The sequence below is a fragment of the Syzygium oleosum genome, unplaced genomic scaffold, assembly GCF_021117445.2.
Source record: "Syzygium oleosum isolate NSW1041296 unplaced genomic scaffold, Sole_v2.1 Sole_v2.01, whole genome shotgun sequence".
Taxonomy (NCBI): domain Eukaryota; kingdom Viridiplantae; phylum Streptophyta; class Magnoliopsida; order Myrtales; family Myrtaceae; genus Syzygium; species Syzygium oleosum.
In genome coordinates, this window is record NW_026607485.1 from 28,076,793 (window position 1) to 28,093,413 (window position 16,621).

Here is a 16,621-nt window from a genome sequence, read left to right on the forward strand (position 1 = left end):
GCGAATTCGATATGACATGAACACGATAACGAGGATTGATTTTCGAGTTTAGAGTGCGTTTGGCAACTTGCTAAATAGTAACTGATTCTGTTATTTTGTTTTCAGAATTTATTTGGGATCAGTTTTGGAACAGGATCAAGAAGCAAAAAAAAGTAGCTCTTGATTCTTGAACAATTTTTCCGGAACTGATTCTTCTTGGTTTTCTTCTTTTTTTTGGTTTTGTTGTTGTTCTTCGGCCCCACCACCCGCCGGTGACCGGCCACAGACCAGGGCCGGCGAGGGCGGCTTGCGGCCGCGATGGCAAGGTCTCTCCCAGATCTAGCGAGGCCGGTGGTGAGGGCGGCGGCGGTGAGGGCGGCGACGCCTCCGCCGGCCCTGGCCTGTGGCCGGTTGCCGATGCCGGCGGCCGGCCATGGCCAAGGAAGGGAGGGGAAAGAAAGAAAGAAAAAAGAAAAAAAAAAGAAATATTAAAAAATTCAAAATATCATTAAAATATTATTAATAAAATGAAATTTTGTGTAGTTACCAAACGCATTTCTGTTCTTTTTCTATTCTAAAAATAGAAATTTTAGGCAGTTACTAAACGCCTTCAAATGCTTAGAAATTATTTTCGGGTACAGAATAAAAAAAATTATTTTTGCCCATAATCTATTTCTAGGTACAAAATAGTTGCCATGGGCACCCTTAATGGACCGGAGAGCCCGGTTTCTATTATTTTCCTAAAGTGTGTATATATATCCACGTCACGGAAGACTTCAGAATAGTATGAGCGCATCTGGCCCCATAAAACTTTTTGCTGCATGTGCTGTTGTCCATTGGAAAAAAAAAAGGACACGTTAATAATTAATATTGGGTTCAAAAGGTTTTCTTTTTTCCTTATTTTTTTTAAGAGCTTTCGTTGAACACGCCATACGTGTAACCGTTGAGATTCATGAATGCGTCGTGTCGGAAAAGTCCCGTATCGAAATATTGATGTGGTACGAAGCAGTTCAGAATTTTGGCGGGCTCTCTTTCGAGCGAAGGCGGGGCCGATGGGATATGTTGACCGAGTCGGTTTTGAGCTTTCTTTTGGCTATCTTCTCGCATGATGGTATCCATGCCCGGAATTAATAAAAAAAATATCTTGGTTAAACTTCGATTAACTCAAATATGACTTTAGAAATCATTGAAATTTCATTCAAACAAAAGAATATCGGGATTCGCATTAAATAAAATAAATAAATAAACCAATTATAAGAATTAAGGAACTAAAGCAAGTTCATTCAAACCCAAGATCATCTTTTGAATGATATCCGTCATGGCTACAAAAGAAATTGACTTTAATTTGTTCTTGCAAAAGGCTAAAGTAAGTTCCAATTCGTCTTTTCTAAGGAATTTAAAGTCGTCCCACTCGGGCGCCATGCTCTGTATTCACTTTCCTTTAAACTTATCCAATCCCAATCCAAATAGTTTTCCTTTGTATAGGGTCGCCGGTATTTCAATATTAGGGTTTTGGCGTGCACTGATCGGCACATTAGTTTCGATTTGTTGAGATTGACGACCTGGTTGATCCATCGAATTCTACCAAGTTTGACTCGTCGACGCCAAAAGCCTCGTACCTATTGTACGGAGGCCAGTTCAATCATAAACCTTTAAAATGTGCTAATTTAGTCCTAAATATTTAATTTATGCCAATTTAGTCCTAAATCATTTGACGATTTGCCAATTCAATCCTTCCGACCAAATATCTAAATTATAGGTTTAGGACTAAAAAAGGTTCAGCACTAAATCGGTACAATTAAAAGGTTCACGACCGATTGTCAGATCGTCAAAAGTTTTAGTGCTAAATAGGCACGATCGAAAGGTTTACGATCGAATTGATCTCCGCACACTAGGTTTGTGACATTTTGGACAATTTTCTCCCTCGCTTTTCCTCTCCAAAAACGAACCACGCACGCACAAACAAAAAAAAAAAAAAATTTCCATCTAAGTCAACGAACTCCCAGACTTTCGAGTCTCATTTATTCATTACAATTGATTATGGATAGAAGGACTAAAAGGGAAGACAACAAAATTAGCAATCAAATAAAAAAGAAAGGAATAATAATAATGGAGTTGTGTGGTTCAAGTGTTGAAACGGACTAAAACAAGGAACGTTTCTTTCTACTCGATTTCGCAGAGGTTGCTGCTCTGCTCGGACAATTCCATTCCTCCGAAGTCTCGAGTCAACGATTGACCGATTCGCCTTCCCTTGTTACGGAGAACCCCTCAGACCGGATGCGGTCTCCGGTTCATTTTTTTATATTTTTTTATATTTTTTTCGGCACGCCGTTTCGAATTTACCAAGAAAATACCCGACCTTTTTTTTATACACGCCTAATTATCCAAAAAAACCTCATGCTTTAGATCTATTCTCACTATTGCCCCGGACTCTTTCTCTTTTGTCCGGGAAAGAAAAAAAATCCACAAACTTTCGCTCTAGTCCCGAATATGCCCTCGTGTCCAGAAACTGCCACTTGTTTTTATCGACATTAGCAACATCAGGGCTAGTTAAAGGTTCGTTATCAAACTCCCGTCTTCACCAATAGCCTCACCTTCGTACGGAACGACGGTAGTCCGGTGGTGGTTTCTGGATGCGGGGGCAAATTCGGGACGGGAGTGACAATTTGTGAACTTTTTTTACTTTTTTTTTTTCGACGGAATGATTTCTTACTTTAAATAGGAAAAAAGTCGTAGTTTTTTTTAATTTTTTAATTTTTTGTAAGGGAATTAGGCGAATAACATGTCCACTTTGGGAGTTACGCGTATCGTTTCCGTAATGGCCACGCCCGGCTGTTTTCCCCTCACGGCACAACGCCCGTTTGATTCATTAGTTTAACGACGTCGTTTTTTTTGGAATTTTGCGCGGTCTGACAGGTGGGTGATTACTGGGCCTCTTCCCTATAAATGCCGCGGTCGGGGGCCCACCGCCCCCACCACCACCGCCACCACCACGGCGGAGAAAAAATGTCGGCCCTCCGCCCAATCGCCCCGCAAAGCATCGGCCACGTGTCCTCCCCGACACGACGGACCAAAGCGGCACGCGTGTCGCCGTCGGACCAACCGCCCTAGAGTTGTCGAGATCACGCCCGTCCACGTCGCCACCGAAGAAATTCTTCCTTCCCCTTCCCTTCGTTTCTTGGAATGTGAAGCGAAGCTTTTGTTAACCGTTGAATCTGACGAAATTCGCACGACCTCTCCACATTTTTAGCGACTAAAAATCAAATTTGGCTTGGTAAATTTAATGAAAATGCAAGAAACTTTGCGAGACGACTGATCGAATGATTTTTAGGTCGGCGGAAAGTGGATGATAATGATCGGATTTTATCGCTCGAAATAATTAGTTAATCAAAAAATAATTTCATTATCTATAAAAATTTATGTCTACATGTTTTCGTGGACGATAAAAACATTTTCCGTTCATTCATTTTCGTAAGAAATACAAGCGATCATTGATGTTCCGCATAACAGATGGGCCCTGAATGTTTCAGAGAGATTGTGATATTTGTCCGTAGAATCAATTAAAATCACACTTTTGATTATTTTTCATCGGGATTCCATTTTTTTATTTTCTTTTACGATACGGATCATTAAAACTTTTGAACGGCAGAGTGGTTTTTCCCCCCTCTTCTTTTCGGAAGCCGAATCCATCCTGTGCATATAAGTTCTGGGCCATAGTTCACTAACGAAAGAGCTTCAAATTCTAAGAAAATTCGGCTCCTAGTGAGTCGAGTGCTTGATCTGGAGGAGCTTCCAATTTACTTATAAATCGCGTTCATTTCTATCCTATCGGGACTCCCGAAAGGTCTGCAACACGAGCCGAGCGCCATAGCTCACCAGAGGAAGACCTTTTAATTCTAAGAAAGTCTGGTTCATTCGGGATCGAACGCCGGATCTCGCAGCCTTTCCAGTTTTCAGATAGTTCGGTTCGGTTAATAAACCGTGCTCGTTTCGAGTCTATAAGGGCCTGAAAAAGGGGTCCGTGCTCTTCTCGACTATTTTCCACAAATTCTTTCTTTTCTGTTGTTGTTCCGCTTTCTTCGGCGAACCGGGACATCGGAACTTTTCAATTCGGCTAATTCGACGGATTTGCCGCCTAACTTAGGTGCACTGTTCAAGATATTACTCGCCATGTGATCGATTAATCATTGGGACTTCGTTTTCCTGGGGGTCGAATAATCAAGTGGGACGTGGCACGTAATACAACTCTCTCTCTCTCTCTCTCTCTCTCTTCTTTCTCTCTCTCTTCCATTCGCAACGACGGCGTCAAGCGAAACGCGACCCAGTCTGTCCTCGAGCCCCAGTCACAAGACGCGTCGGGACCCCCCACCCAAATTATTACCAAAAAGACGAAAAAAAAAAAAAAAATACACAGCAACGATCGATAAGCGGGAGGTGCAATGACCAAAGTACCCTCGCACCCCGCTGGCCCGTCGGCTGCCCGACACGCGGTTCCTTCGCGGCTCCCGCGTGGCCTCCATCGTAAATTCCCGCCCCCCGCCCCAGTGCGGCCATCGACGGATCGTGGGGGAATCTCGGGGGGTGGAAGCTTTCCTCTACTTTCCTCGGTTCTTGATATAAGGGAGAAAAAGCCGTGGGGTTACGACACCAAGGCGAAAACGGCTCTCTTCTCTTCTCCTGCTCCTCTGCCTTTTGTGTGTGGGTCGCGAAGAAGGGCCCTTTTGTTTTTTTTTAAGAGAGAGAAACTATAGTAGAGAGAGAAAGTTGGGACGCATCGTGGAGGGAGGAGGGAGTGATCTTTCCAACTGCCACCCAATCAACAGGGAGGCCACAGCTTTTTTCTCTCTCTCGTTCCCATCAGATTCTCCTTCATCTCCTCTCTCCCCCCCCATCTCCTTGTTGTTCTTCTTCATCATCGTCGTCGTCATATTCTTTTATTCTTTTCATTCTTTCCATTCGTCCCTGCGTGCGAGCTTCCCACCTTCTCTTCTCTCTCCCCTCTCGGTTCTGCATCCGGCTGAAGGAGGAGGAGAGGCACCCACAGGCCGCAAGTTTTCTTTTTGGCTGCTACCCTCGAAGGAGGAGCTCTTGGGCTTGGTGTTCGCGCCTCAAAGTCGCGAACTTTGGAGAGCTGCCTGCCGAGATCGGAGCGAGGCTTTGCTTTGGGGGAGGGTTGGAGCCTGCTTGAGTTCTCTGGTTCCTTTTGCCGTCCGGTGGATCGCGAAGGTGGGGGGGTGCGGGGGCATTTGGGTAAAAAGCCCCCGGGATCTGTCGAGATCGAGAGACGTGGGGCAGATCGCTGTCCATCGTCCCTTGTGTTTTTCCCGTGTGAGGGAAGGAGAGAAATCTGAGGAGGGCAAGAAAATGTGGTGGATGATGAGCGAGACTGGTGGGCATTACTGCAACAAGAAGAGCGATGATATTTGCGCCGACATCTGTGGCCAGGTAAAACTCCGCGACCCTCGCTCGGACCCTTTTGTCGATGCCGATGTCGATCTGTTGTTCTTTCTTTTTTTTCTGTCCCGTGCGGGGGCTTCGTTTCGGATCTCGTCTTGGTGTTTCGATTCGTCAGTTGAATGGTCGGGTCCGTCTGTTCCTCGCCCGCGGCGAAAATGTGGGTTGGTTTCCTACGCTTTCGCCGATGCATCCCTGTGGGGCGAAGAACAGAGACCTTGTGGTTTCGGCCGTGTGATTTCGCTTCTCATTGTCGTGTTTTTTTTCTGTTTGATTTGTGAGCCCTAAAGTAGATGGGTGAGGAGACACTGATCTGTGAAGCATCGGCAGATCAGGGATTAGACATGATCTTTGAGAAAGCATACGGCTTTTTTTTTATTTTTATAAGCATCCATAGAAGGTGGAAAAGTGTGTGCTAGGTTTTTTTGGACTGGAAAGAAAGGAAAGCTTGGAGCTTTTTTGTTAAAATTAATTGGCTGACATTTGAAAGCCCAATCTTGTGTGTTTCTGCATCTTGTGGATTCTGGTTTCTTGTTGACGCTGGGCATTAGCTAAGCTTTTTGTTGTATCCATGGTTCTTGGTTTACCTTTTTTTTTTTTTTTTTTTTTGGGTCTTTGTTAGTTGCCATTGAATTGGGTTCTAAAAGGGTATGTGTGAATTCTAATTTTGCAGGACTCAGATCGAGCTTTGAGCTTGTCGAGACTGCGTTGCATGCTGCGAGGCTTGGATTTGAAGACGCTCTTGCTGCTGTTCATTCTTATCCCGACATGTATTCTCGGTATCTATATACATGGGCAGAAGATTTCGTACTTCCTGCGGCCGTTATGGGAGTCGCCGCCCAAACCGTTCAACGACATACCGCATTACTACCACGAGAACGTGTCCATGGAGAACCTCTGCAAGCTCCACGGTTGGGGGATTCGGGAGTTCCCGAGACGCGTCTATGATGCTGTGTTGTTCAGCAATGAGCTGGACCTCCTCACTATTAGGTGGAAAGAGCTGTACCCTTATATAACACAGTTTGTTCTCCTCGAATCGAATTCAACCTTCACTGGATTCCCAAAACCTCTGGTTTTTTCCGCCAACAAAGATCAGTTCAAATTTGTGGAGCCTCGATTGACTTACGGTAATATCGCAGGGAGATTTAAGAAGGGGGAGAACCCATTCGTCGAGGAAGCTTATCAAAGAGTCATGTTGGATCGGCTCCTTAAGCTTGCTGGCATAACTGATGATGATTTGTTGATAATGTCGGACGTGGATGAGATTCCGAGCAGACACACTATCAATCTCTTGCGGTGGTGCGATGAGATCCCGCCTATTCTGCATCTTCGGCTTAAGAATTATCTCTATTCGTTCGAATTCCTAGTTGATAATAATAGCTGGAGAGCGTCGGTGCATAGGTATCAATCTGGCAAGACGAAATATGCGCACTATCGTCAGACGGATGACATCTTGGCAGATGCTGGGTGGCATTGCAGCTTTTGCTTCCGCCACATCTCCGAGTTCATATTCAAGATGAAGGCCTACAGCCACTTCGATAGAGTGAGGTTCCCCCACTTTTTGAACCCGAAGAGAGTTCAGAGAGTGATATGCAAGGGGGCTGATCTTTTCGATATGCTTCCAGAGGAGTACACGTTCAAGGAGATCATTGGGAAGATGGGACCTGTTCCGCATTCCTTCTCGGCCGTTCACCTTCCTTCATATCTCCTGGAAAATGCCGACAAGTACAAATTTCTTTTGCCGGGAAATTGCCAGAGAGAAAGTGGCTGACATTTTCATACTGCGTGTGAGCTCTATGAAGGCTTCAGGCACAGCTTTATTGACTCCTCATCAGGAGTTCACTGGACGAGTTCATCGTCATGGCATGTCGCTGATGTAGCTGCTCTGGATGTCCAGCTGAGATATCATTGTTCCGGGATTTTTGAGACCATCTTGGACATTTAGGTGAGGCTTTGTACATAATCTTTTTCCGGAGTTGGAGGAGTAATGGTTGCTGGGAGGAGGGCTTGTTAGCCATGGTGGGAATTGATGAAACTTGTTGGCGATTGTATTTTTACTTAGGCGTTGGTATCACATGTTTTGCCTTGTATACCAACTGATATTGCTTCTGTTTTGAGACAAATTTATGCGTAAATGTCCGTCTTGACGAATTTCATTTGTACCATCTGATTGCCATTATTTATCTAGTGTTCATAGAGCTAACGCCATTGCTTTCCCCCGGCTCATTTGTTCTGAATGTTGCTCTATCTCCTTTTTTCCTGGAGAAGTTTATTACCAGTTATTGTCGAGCACACGTCTGTGCTATGAGTGTTAATTTAGACTTTCTCTTCGATCACGTGGAAAAGGATTTGTTGATACATTTCGCCATTATCAGCGCTATAGAGACAGGCTTCAGAATAATTTGGTCTTTTGTCGCTATGCATTTCATAGGAGGCGACCGATGAGTTCAGCAAAATGTGATTTCTACAGGTATGTTTTCCAAGGTTGGGAATTGCTTGTGACTGTTAGTTCAGCAATTTGCCATCAGTTGCACATTCATGTAGAAGTCCTTCTCAGGGTCTTTCTTTATGCAGAGTTGCATATTCAAGGCGACATGCCCAAAAAACATAGCAAACAGCCTTGCATTGCCTTTAAAATATCAGCTGGTAGTGTTTTGTGCAATGCTGGCCCTCTTGAGTTTGGCCCGAGGATCTTTAGGGTTAGTTGAACGGGTTTCAGTGTTTCCCAATGTGAGATGCCCTTGACTTGGTTTTTGGTTCTGAATTTGGTTGTCAACTATTACCATGACATAAGGATTTGCTGGTCTAACACAAGCTTATGGTCGATTGATGCCGAAAAAAAGAGCAATGAATCTCACATTAGCAATGGGTTCTCCTGATGCATCTTCTGTCTGCCGATAGGTTAAAAAAAGTCTAATGGTATCAGATTATTCAACGCGACAGCCTGCTTGATTAGTGCTGATAGTCTCAGGTTTCTTTGTTAGGACATGTTCTCCAATTGATGAATGTGATAAGATATTTTGGCTTTTGCCTATCATGACAACCGAATATGCTGTCTATAGCGTGGGTCAACTTTTATCATGTTCTGTCTAACTGGAGATGAGGAAGGACCAGGCTTGCCTCTCTGGCAGGAGAAGCTGGCATAAAGGGAAGGCATAGTTATTCACTCCTTGCTTGTCTCTTTGACCTTGGCCTACTTCTATTATCAAATTAAGGTCACTTGGTCCTACTCCTACCCCAAGTTCCATGAAGCATTTGGTGAAGGCATAGTTATTCACTCCTTTCTTGTCTCTTTGACCTTGGCCTACTTCTGTTATCAAATTAGGTTCACTTTGTCCTACTTCTACCCTAAGTTCCATGGCTTCAAGCCAAAACAATCAACAACATCCAACTGGCCTCCTCTCTCTCTCTCTCTCTCTCTCTCTCTCTCTCTCCCAAAAGCCCTCCATGTCGCGTCCATCATGTTAACCAACAACATTTAATTACATGTGAACTGATTTGGGTTAGGGAAACTTGTATAAGACCTATATGCCAAATATTTAGACTTAATTGGTTTATGAGACTTGTAGAGTGTTTCAGGGACCTCCAAGGTAGCTAGGTCTTTTTCCCTATGCCACTCGATTATAAAAAAGAAAAGAAAAACTATTCATTGTATGTTGATATGTTAGCTTCTTAAGAGGGCAAATTGAAAATATGAATTTAATTAAAGGCTCTCATCAATTGGAAACCCATGATTGACTCATTGATTGGAAGAAATCCAAATAAATGGGAACTTATGTTAACGCGATAGACGCGATCTACATCAAAATAATGGGCTTGCTTGGAGTTGTCGTGCATTATTGACTTCTGATTGATTGTCATACAGCATCGATTATTAACATTTTTCCACATATGTCTGAGCTCACATGGTAATAAGTGAAGGAGCATCTTCTCCTCTTGATTTTCATCTTCATTTTCTTCTTTCCATTTCCATTTCTTGTAACGAGATAGCATCTGTTACTGTTTTTAGGCGATGACGAACTAAGCTGGCCAGACAAATGGCGTCGATGATTTCAAAACAGACGCAAATGAAATCATTCTTTCTTCTCATTTTTCCCCCTTGGAACACGCAATGTTGTACAAGGGACATAGACGTTAGACAATTAGTCCATAGTGGTTGGTGGGACACGCTGCTTATGACAGATCTTTTTAGGTTTCGTCGTTGCAATTAACGAGTTGAGGATGTTTCGTCATCAACTAGACAACCACGTTGTAAAGTCAAAGGCATTTTGTTTGGAGGAGATGGGGAGAGGAGAAAATGACAATTGGATGTGAAGTGAGACAAATTCTCCACCCAATTAACAAATCACTTCCGCTCTCATCTCTCGCAGACGAACGTGACAATTTAGTTTTAAACCTTTTAACAATTCGTTAATTTAGTTCTAGATCTTTTGATAATTTGTCCATTTGGCTCTCGATTTTTTAACGATTTGCCAATTTAATCATTCCGGCCGATTTTGGCCGAAAATCGCTGATGTGGCGGTCTAGTCAGTGCCGAACTGGTCCATGGAGCGTAGCTTGCTCGATGATGATGGCATCTCCGTCCATGGAGCGTAGTTCCTCGAACCGTATCGGGCAGCATACGTGCCATGCAAATTGTCTAGCCAGCTCCTCACTTGGGCCAAGATTACTGTACATCCGCCGATTCAACAAGGCCCAAATTTTCATAAAATTAGGCAAGCAAAGCTCCGAGCCAATTCATCTTGAATCTCGAATCCAATCAAGGTGCTAGTGACGGGTTTGTTCCCACTGGTATTGTCCAAGTTAATGGAAAAGACCTTGTCTGATATGCAAAAGTCATTTTCGCATAAGCATTGTCCGATTATGCGGATATGGCAACCTTTTAGACGACATAGTTCGATGGTGCAACTTTAATTTTGCCCGATCCTGTGGCTCGTAGCACAAAACTATGCGAAATTGATTTGACTTGTCCTCAAATCCGAAGATGATACGACTTGAAAATTACGTGCGGAGAGGAGATGCACCCATTCCGCTCTTTTATCTTAGTAAAATCCCCTGCAGTTCCCCGTGTTTGTCGATGGTGGGACGGGGCCTAACATGCAGTTGCGATGCGCCTTACATGTACCGCACAAACCTTGGATATTCCCCGAAGCCAAGGGGCTGCTCGACGGCGAGTGTATAACGTGCACGTAGTCATGTGTTCCTCATCCAGTCGTACTTGGAAGTGCTGCCGGTATAGCTCGTTGCACGAGTTGAGCTTCCCCCCAAGCCCTAATACTGGAGCGTGCCTGCTTTGGTACCTCGTCAGGTGGCCTGTCCCACCCTCAAAGCGTGCTTGCTTTGGTGCCTCGTCAGGTGGCCCGTCCCACCCTCAAATTGGCACACCGTCAACTTCGTACCATAGGGGAAGACCTCGATTTTGAATGTCTTCGGAATAGTGGACGTCCATCGCTGAGAACTCTGTGCGGCTTTATTTGGGGTTTCGCCGGTCGTTGGTGTTAAGGGTAGGGTTTCGCCGAGGAATGGGGTGTCGACGTCGCCTCGAGAAGGGGTGGTGGCCCATTGGTGCCCTGGCCGTTGCGTATCATTGTTGCTGTCACGGAATTTTGATGTTGCTCTGGTGTGGCGGGCACAAAGAGAGGTTCCGGCAGATCTTCCTCTACTCTACTCTACTCCACTCCACTTCCGCCAAGGTAGTGAAAGAATCAAAGTGCCATAGTTAGCCTAGAGGTACCGGCTCGCCATCTGGGAAGTGAGTTTGGTAGCGGTTGTGGCCTATTTCAAGATCGAAATAGCGAAGGGAATCGTGGATACAAAGTGGGAATTTGTTAGAAAGTCAGAAATTTTTTAGAATTCGTGAGAGAGGAATGAAGGTAAAAACGATAGGAGAGACCTCTAATTAATAAAAGAGTTGATATCACGAAAAAATCCCAAATTGGTATACTCGTGATAAATTTACCCCAAATTAATTTTTTGACCACCAAAAACTCTAAACTGGTACACTTGTGACAAATTTACTCTCCGTTAGTTTTCGTGAAATTTTACCATCAAATTGCCGAGTTTGATGACACATGATAGTTGACGGGTGTACCGGTTCACAGGTGTACTAGTTTGTGATTTTTCATTGTATTAATCCAATTCAATGGAAACTAACGAAAGGTAAATTTGTTACAAGTGTACCGGTTTGGGGTTTTTGGTGGTCAAAAATCTAGTTTGGGGTAAATTTGTTACGAGTATACTTGTTTGGGGTTTTTGGTGGTCAAAAAATTAGTTTGGAGTAAATTTGTCATAGGTATATAAGTTTGGGATTTTTCGTGATATTAACCCTTAATAAAAATACTTGGATTTGTTTTTGTCATGCAGCTAGCCGGTTAGCCGCTCGGCCTCGGCCCTTTGAGGCCCATTTTATTTTATTTTTGTAGGCCCATGTGGCCCTAGTCCACATGGGCCCAAGCAATGGACTCGGCCGTCAAAAGAGATTCAAGCTCGGGTCCGCCCATTAGGGTCCATAAGCTTGGGTCGAGCATTAGCCCGGTAGCAAATAGACGTGCTCATAACAGGATCTTGTAGGGTCAAGTCATGTCGTGCCCGAGCTAGCATAGAATTGATGTACCATAGGATTGTTTAATCGCAAATCAATATACTTTGGGAAAAAAAAACCTAAGACTATCAAATTTCTTAAGTTATTTAAGGTATTGCTAAACTATTGACATGCATTGTATCGGTGCATGAATTGATGTAGTTTTTATACATAGAGGAAAGCAATGTTCCTTACTTTAGGAAAAATATACTCATGTAGATTATACCCACTCAAGTAGCAAACTTTTAAAACTATTTTTGATGGGCCAGCAATCATAATTTCGAATGAATCTCAATTTACAAGACACTCCACATTTAAAATGTGAAATTCATCGTTCATAAATTTATATCCTCTCAATAGAAAATGTTAGTAGTGCCAATAAAAAAACAACTTCAATGGGTAAAGCTAGCTCATGATCGACCCTGTTTAGGCAAATACGTGCAAGCTTTAGCCATACTTTCATTCCCACCTCTCTTTTTAATAATGAAATGGTATCAAAACGCTTGTCATTTCGAACTTTGTTGTTAGTTCTCCTTCCATTCAAGCTATGAACTGTTATTAAAAGATCTCAGCTTTTTTCTCGAGGAATTTGATGCTCTTGAATATTCAATGGGAGGACGTGATTTCTCCCTAAGTTTTGGCTACGAATAAGCCGCTCGCATCCGGAGGCGCGGCGGTTTCATCGCGGCTCGAACCTCCACCTTTCCGAATTCCGGGACTTTATGTTCACACTAGTCAAAACACACGAGCCTGAAACAAATATCTAAGCTCCCGTCGTAAAATTCAAAAAGTGTTTAGATTCTTTAAAGATTTGATTCCATGGCGAATGGATCGCGCAACTAAACTTGTCAGCATGGGTCATAGGCCCATTTCTTAACTTACATTTAATGGGTTGAGTCTTTATATGAGTTTGCTATATTCAATAAATAGATTATAAACCGGTTTAGAATGACACAACAAAAAATATACGAGTGTTAAATGGGTTCACAGTTTGCCAAAACCCAACTCATATTTGTGACTCTTTTTTGATCTTCTATGAGAAAATAATTGATTTATCGGATTATTCTAAGTTTAGAGAAGTCTTGGTGGGCTTGCAAGATGGGCGTGGCTTTACCCTTATTAAATATATCAAGACGGCTTCTTTTTTTCCTCATTATTTTTTTATTTTTATTAATCGTGTAAATTTCGTCCGTTAGTTATTAGAGTATATATTTTCTTGGTTGCATTTGGCATTGTTATTTTTAAGTTATATTCTAATCTTAGTTCTTGTCATTGTAATCTAGGGTCAGCATAAATCATTTTCTTCAATATCTTACATTCCATTTAATTAAAATTTCAATTCCTCCATGCTATCTATTGCTGTAATTTTATAAATTCACTACCAAGTATTAACATTCTCTTATTTTTCACGGTGAATCAATACAAAAATTGAAAATTCCATACAATGTTGAAAACCAATTCTTTATCATCTTATCATTGAAATAACGATTTTATCCGTATAACATATACAAGTGAAGAGCTTAAAGTGAGTTAACTAGGTTAATACGGATTTTCATAGGTTGAATTAAATATGGAAGTATTTTAGTAGATGGGTCAGATCAGGTATGAATCACTAAATTTGTATTGTATATAAATGGATCAAAACGAGTTAAATGAGTCAATTTGGGTAGGACCATTACGCAAACTCGACCCAATCCACCCATTTATCGGCCCTACACGCAACGAGCATATACAAAAAAGTCGCACAAGGTTATCCGTTTGTAGTCTTTATTAGAACAGCATTTTCAAAGGATTCCATCAGAAGAATAAAGTTGCCAAAGTGCTTTTCAAGAGATTCTTCTTTTTTCGCCAAGCTTAAAGAAACGTGGTCCTCTTTAGCATCTCATCGTGGCCTAATCCCCGAATCGAATTCGTCTTAGTCCATTCAATTGGAGCCTTATGATCTTATGCTTCAAATTGGCCTATAAATACCGCAGATGAAAATGAAGGCAGTACAGATAACTTAAAAACAGTTTTCCTTAGCTTCTGTGCCAAGCCCCACCTAGAAAGCAACAATGTCGTTTTCAAGCACCCCTAATCATTTTAGGCACCACCATAACAGGGACGAAGTACGTGATTACCGAGTCCAGTCCCCTCATCATGCCAGGCACCATCACCACCACCACCACATGGACGAAACCCGTGATTACCAAGTCCAGCGCGCCGACACGGAAGCGATCTTGTACGACAGCTATCCATACTATGCAAACCATCGTCATACCTACGACGGTCAATATGGCAACACCGATAGGACGGAGGCTCGTAGGGTCCGTGCCGTAGAGTACGAGGTTTACGAGTATGCTCCGGCGCATGCCGTGAAGGAAGACGTGGGCAGCAAGTTTGTGGACGAGAACATCAACGAAGAAGCCGACCAATTCATCCAGATAGAGCACAAGAAGTTCAACATGAGCAGGTGGCTGTCCAAGAAGAGTGGCTGAAACATGCCCTGGTCATCATACGCTATGTAAATAACTGCCATCAACATTATGTTGGGCTTGGTTTTGATTCAAGGGACTGTGTCATATACTTCATCAGGATGCTTTGCTTCTGTTGAACACACACTGATGAAAACATAATACGTACAGAGTCATATGTTTCAGACTTGGATTGTCTCAATAAATCTGTACCTTGTGTGTTATCGTTCACGTGCGTCCTGGATTAGTCGACCCGCCTCACTTTAATAGGTGGTCAAGGTTGTCGCCATATTGCTTAACACAGATTTCAGCTTCATTCTTTTTTGAAATGATCGACGGCGACGGATCATTGCCGTAGTTTTTCGTCGCTATAGGTGTTCCATGGGCGGCGTAATTCCCGCCTTAGCTTGGCAACGAAATTACAACAGTTTTTTGCCCAGAGCTGTTTTTTTTAATGAAAACATCAACTAGTTTAGATTCTGTTTGTTTCGTGAAAAGTGAATGATTTGAAAAATATTTTCTAAAAAATGATCGTTTCTATCGTTTGAAATAATTAGCCAATGAAAAATATTTCATTATCGATATCAATTTATGTTTAAACATTTTTGTGGACAATGACAATTTTTTTTTTCGTTCGTTCAATTTGGTAAACAAGACGATCAATTATTTTTAGTAAAATATTTTTCAAATCATTCGTTTTCCATGAAATAAATGCACCCTTAATTAGAAAAAAAATTGAACTTTCTAAAAGTTTCATTTGTTTGGAAGTTCAAGCTAAAACGCCTGAAATCACCCAAAAGTTCTTAGAAATATATATTAGAAATTATACGACAATAGTAAAAATAAGGGACAAAAGCACCAAGAGTATGCTGAATTTTTGCAAAATGTTCTTAGAAATTTTTATTTTTATTTTTTCAATGTTGGTCCTTTCGTAACGTACAAAGAATGAAATTACTAACGTTGTAGACCATGTCAACATCACAACATTACTAACTAGATTGATTACGTTCTGATAAAAAAAAAACTAGATTGATTACTGATGTGGATATACCGGCGAGGGGCCGTCATCCGTGGCCAGTCTCGGGCGAATCAGCACGGCAGCCAATGATTGAGCCGCCCCTTTTTTATTTTTGGCCAAAAAATGGGTCCTTTGAGGGGGGGTAGTTAACTATGGTCAGTTGAGCAGTTCATAATTTGGGAAAGTTGCATTCATTTATTTCTTCTTTGTTCCTTGTATCTGCGAGCATCAAAAGTACTTGAATTTGAAAGTAGATTTTGAGGTCAAGTATGTTTATTATCGTCGGCTGTTTTTTTTTTTAATGTGATTCTTATGGCTGAATATGGAAATGAAGTTGGAGAGTAAGGTTAATATTGTTTTTTTTTTTTTGTAACCGAGGTGTCCGGGCCAGCTTGCGTGCACCTCGACTATTCCTCGGGGGAGACTAGCACAGCAACCCACCGCCATGGCCCCCCACTTAAATCACAAGTGCTCAGTTGGGGAATCGAACCTGTGACCAGTGTGCCTAACCACATAATCCCAAATACGTCATAACCAACTGAGCTACCCATGGGTGGATAGGTTAATATTGTTGATGGTAAAAGAAAGAGCAAATTGAGGATGGAAGGTGATTTTGGAGATCAAGTCAAGAAAAAAAAACTGAATCTCATGTAGATGGACGGACTTGAAGATCCGTGTGCAATTCCTGCTGGAGTTTTTCTCTTGATTTTTGCAGCTCATATTTTGGTCTTCGTTGAGGACATGAATCTAGGCAGAGGTCGTATGAGTGAGGCTTGTTGGGTCGTCTGTGAGAGGTGTTGTCGCCACCGTCGGCTGCTATTGTGGCGATGGTCGCGACCCTTGCCTGTATACTGTCTCTATATGCATTCATTACGGGCCGGCAGTTCCTTGGCAGCGGAATAGCACGTGTGGCGCCTAGCGAATCGAGAAGACCCCAGTCCGGTCTCCTTTCTATAATTGTTCCTAAAAATAGTACAATGAATCGCATCCTCGTATCATATTGTACTATGCCTAGCTTAGTTCGGGTATCCAGTCCCTCAAGTTAGATACGCAAAACATTTTAGGCACAACAACTGGTTTCGACCTGTCATGACCTCGTCAAGAGAGCGGCATTAGCTTTCGACCAGTTTATGCACA

General features: G+C 42.5%; 2 protein-coding genes across 2 annotated transcripts; both read left to right on the top strand.

Moving 5' to 3' along the window:
• Nucleotides 1-5,226: 5,226 nt before the first annotated feature.
• On the top strand, nt 5,227-7,649 carry LOC115689952 (uncharacterized). The gene is made up of 2 exons (XM_030616161.2): nt 5,227-5,424; nt 6,107-7,649. Exons 1-2 carry the CDS (start codon nt 5,344-5,346, stop codon nt 7,202-7,204), a joined length of 1,179 nt encoding a protein of 392 aa, XP_030472021.1. The 5' UTR covers nt 5,227-5,343; the 3' UTR covers nt 7,205-7,649.
• Nucleotides 7,650-13,990: 6,341 nt separating this feature from the next.
• On the top strand, nt 13,991-14,694 carry LOC115689965 (uncharacterized). Its single transcript, XM_030616179.2, has one exon. The coding sequence runs from the start codon at nt 14,068-14,070 to the stop codon at nt 14,488-14,490; it is 423 nt and encodes a 140-aa protein (XP_030472039.2). The 5' UTR covers nt 13,991-14,067; the 3' UTR covers nt 14,491-14,694.
• Nucleotides 14,695-16,621: the final 1,927 nt, after the last annotated feature.